The sequence below is a fragment of the Anopheles coluzzii genome, chromosome 2 (genome assembly GCF_943734685.1).
Source record: "Anopheles coluzzii chromosome 2, AcolN3, whole genome shotgun sequence".
Taxonomy (NCBI): domain Eukaryota; kingdom Metazoa; phylum Arthropoda; class Insecta; order Diptera; family Culicidae; genus Anopheles; species Anopheles coluzzii.
Window position 1 is genome coordinate 48,446,557 of NC_064670.1, and position 3,186 is coordinate 48,449,742.

Genomic DNA, 3,186 nt, shown 5'->3' on the forward strand with positions numbered 1-3,186 from the left:
AAATCGTTCGTTGGTGTAATTATTACAACCTATAGTTGCCGAATAAGCCCGACACTAAGTACCTTATCTTAAACTCCCATACATGGCTTGGTGATAAATACGTCGTGTGCTCAAATGGCTGCCCCATCATTACATTGTCTATTACCTCGTGCTATGAAACAAAGCCAACCATTTCCGTACCATTAGTCGTACCTTATACTTTATTTTCAAAACCGTTCGGAACATCGTGATCATGTGTCCCTGAACTTATTCCGACACCTCTTCCACCTTGTCCGAGAGCAGGGCAATCATCTGTTTCACTGCATCGGCCGCTGGTATCATGTCCAAGCCTTCCAGTATGTAGGCCAAATTGTCTAAACTTGCATCCATATCGTCGTCGAACCATAGCGTCAGCAGGTGGCAGCACTGGTCCGCAACGGTCGCGTGCTCCGACTCAAAGTACTGTATCTCATCCGCGCTGTAGCCAAGCTTCGTCGCCAACTTCTTCCAGTCCCGCCCGATGCTCGGCGCCAACTCGGACAGCTGCGCCTTCGTCACGGCGAGCGTTTTGTGCGTGTTTTTGTCCTCCGGCGTAAGCTGCTCCGTCTTCAGCAGCTCCGTATCCATCTGCTCGTGCTCCTCCTCACCGACGAGACCCTCACCCTCCGCCTCTGGCTGTTCGGCGTTGGTCGGTGCCGTTTCCTCCTGGATCGCATGCTCCAGCTTGATGTCCAGCTTGTCCTTCTGGATCTTCTTCCGCACGCTCTCCAGATAGTCGGCCACCTTGTACGAGGGAGAGTTAAAGAGCGTAAAGAAGTGGGGTGACTGCCGGGCTAGCAAGCGCAGCGCGCGCCACTCGAACGACGGGTCCTGCTTTTCCTTCGGATTCTCCAGGTACGTCTCAAGCGACGGCAGGAAGTTACGATCCGTGCCCTTGCAGGCCTGCAAGTTGTCGGGACAAAGGTTCCACAGGCGCGTAATCTCCGAATTGCCCATGTAGAACTTGCCCTGCTTGGTCGCATCGCGGATCAGATCGCCCAGCGGTTTGCGCGGTCGCTTTGCCGGTGGACGACCACTTCCTGCCGAGGTAGCAGCACCGCCCGCCGCGGCACCACCGGCCACCGCAGCAGTCGACGAGCTTGTGTCCTCGAGTGCGGCCTCTGGGCGCTTGAACTCCTTGCAGCCCTCGTTCTTCCAGCTATTCCACAGCTCCTCGCGCAACAGCATGTGGCGCGCCGTGTTAGCGAACTTCTTCCCATTCGGGGGCGATTCCTCGATCAGCTGGTAGACCTGCGTTTCCGTTTCCTTCAACCAATCGCTCTGCGCCTGTGTCAGGACGTGCGTCTCCGCCTTGAACTTTACCGTGGAGTTGAGGTACTGGAACAGTATCAGGAACTGCACCAGCACCGAGCGCCGGAAGTTGGAATCGGAAAGCTGCAGCGAAAGCAGTTTCGGGTTGGTGAGAAATTTGGCGAAAAAGTGTCCCGACTCCCGAATCTGATCCTCCTCCATCGGGCAGTTGTTTGCGGCGGCGGCAGTGGCAGAGCCTCCTACATCTGACGGCTTCGTGGCAGAGCCGCTGCTGGTAGACGAAGCACGGTGCTCCTCCAGCTTGAAGCTGCTAAACGCCGACAGCACACTTTTGGCATGCGTTTCAAACGTTTTCCACTGAACCTTGTTGTAGCACTGGTTCGGATTGCGGAAAAAGTCTTGCAGCGCCCAAAACTTGCAGTACAAATTGTAGTCAATCTTCAGCTTGTTTTCCTCCGCTGGCTCTCCGTCCACCTCCGGATCCGCGCCTCCGGACAGCTGGTCCACGGCCATCTCGTTTCCGTCCATACCGTACTCGGTGATGTTTTCCAGGTTGAACTCCGAGATGATGTTCAGCCCACTGCGCTCCGAGAATGGGAAAAACTTGGCCAAAAACAGCAGTATCCGACCGCAGAAGACCGTGTTCTGGGAGCGGGAAAGCCGGCGCAGCAGATCGTTGCACATGCGAAGCAGATTGTGTTTGCAGGCGGTGAAGAAGCACTCCTCCTTCCAGATGGCCACATTGTTCTCGACGTACGTGAAGATCTGCTCGGCCCGATCTAGCGTGACCGCGTCGAAGATGTCCCCGAGCAGCACGACCGGCATCGTGGCGACGGTCATATCCTTGCGGCAGGAGTTCACCGCAAAACTGATGAACCGCTCGATCGCTGGAATGTCCTCCGTCTTCGTGAGCAGCATGTCGCGGAACGCTTGATGCAGCGCCGTCTTTTTGTCGTTGTCGCTGGCCCGCGCAGCATCGTAATCGGCTTTCAGCACCTCTATGTCATTCGCCGCAAATGCACGCTCCAGCGATTCCTGCAAAAATATAACACACAAAACCAGATGTGAGCAGTGGAGAGCGGCTATCGGTGAAGCTGCTACACCGTCAATTATGCGCTTACAGTAAACGTTTTTAGTAACACGAGAAAATTTGATGAATTTGAGCTCATTTTTCCCTCGCGCTTCGCTTTGTTGTTGCGGATTCTGTTTTGACATGTAAACAAAATGCGACCATACCAAGGTGCCTGGAGTAAACATTCAACTTGTACTTATATACCTTGAGCGTGATCGGGCGAACTGCAAAAAGGCCTATTCAAACACGACATCGCTGTTCCAAATTTGTATCGTTAATTTTTGCATTTCTTCCACAAATTATATTTTTGAGAAACTTAAATACTTTCTGACATGGATATAATCCACCTAAATATAAAACAATTCCTTCTATCAGCTCTTGGCAATCTCATTGGAATTGAGCCAGTCTTTATTGCCTCTGATCAGTGCTGCCAAACACTACATTCTACGCCTAGGAACGAACATAACTTATTATTGTTTAGTTTTCTATTTTTTCGATTCTAAGTTCATTGGTACATTATGGGAAAAGATTAAAGATTTCAACAACTAATAAATATTCAATTGTGTATAAAAACTTATAGATAAATTACCAAATATTATATTGTAACAGTTGTTTCTTCGTAGGCTGAACAAATTATTTAAATGACAATTTACAACTGCGAAACTTACTGAAATCCAAAAAGTTTATCAGTAATGTGTGTGTGGGAGAGAGAAAGAGAATGTTTTTTTTATATTTTGTGTCTGATTTATGTTTACCGTATTTATTACTTTTAAAACTTTGACCCTCGCTGTACGCGCAAACGCCCAGTGTGCACACTTGGCTCA

General features: G+C 50.3%; 1 protein-coding gene across 1 annotated transcript; it reads right to left on the reverse strand.

The window, feature by feature from the left end:
- Positions 1–182: 182 nt before the first annotated feature.
- On the reverse strand, positions 183–2,523 carry LOC120948853 (THO complex subunit 1). The gene is made up of 2 exons (XM_040365640.2): positions 2,412–2,523; positions 183–2,325 (listed from the first exon to the last, which is right to left on the reverse strand). Exons 1-2 carry the CDS (start codon positions 2,457–2,459, stop codon positions 247–249), a joined length of 2,127 nt encoding a protein of 708 aa, XP_040221574.2. The 5' UTR covers positions 2,460–2,523; the 3' UTR covers positions 183–246.
- Positions 2,524–3,186: the final 663 nt, after the last annotated feature.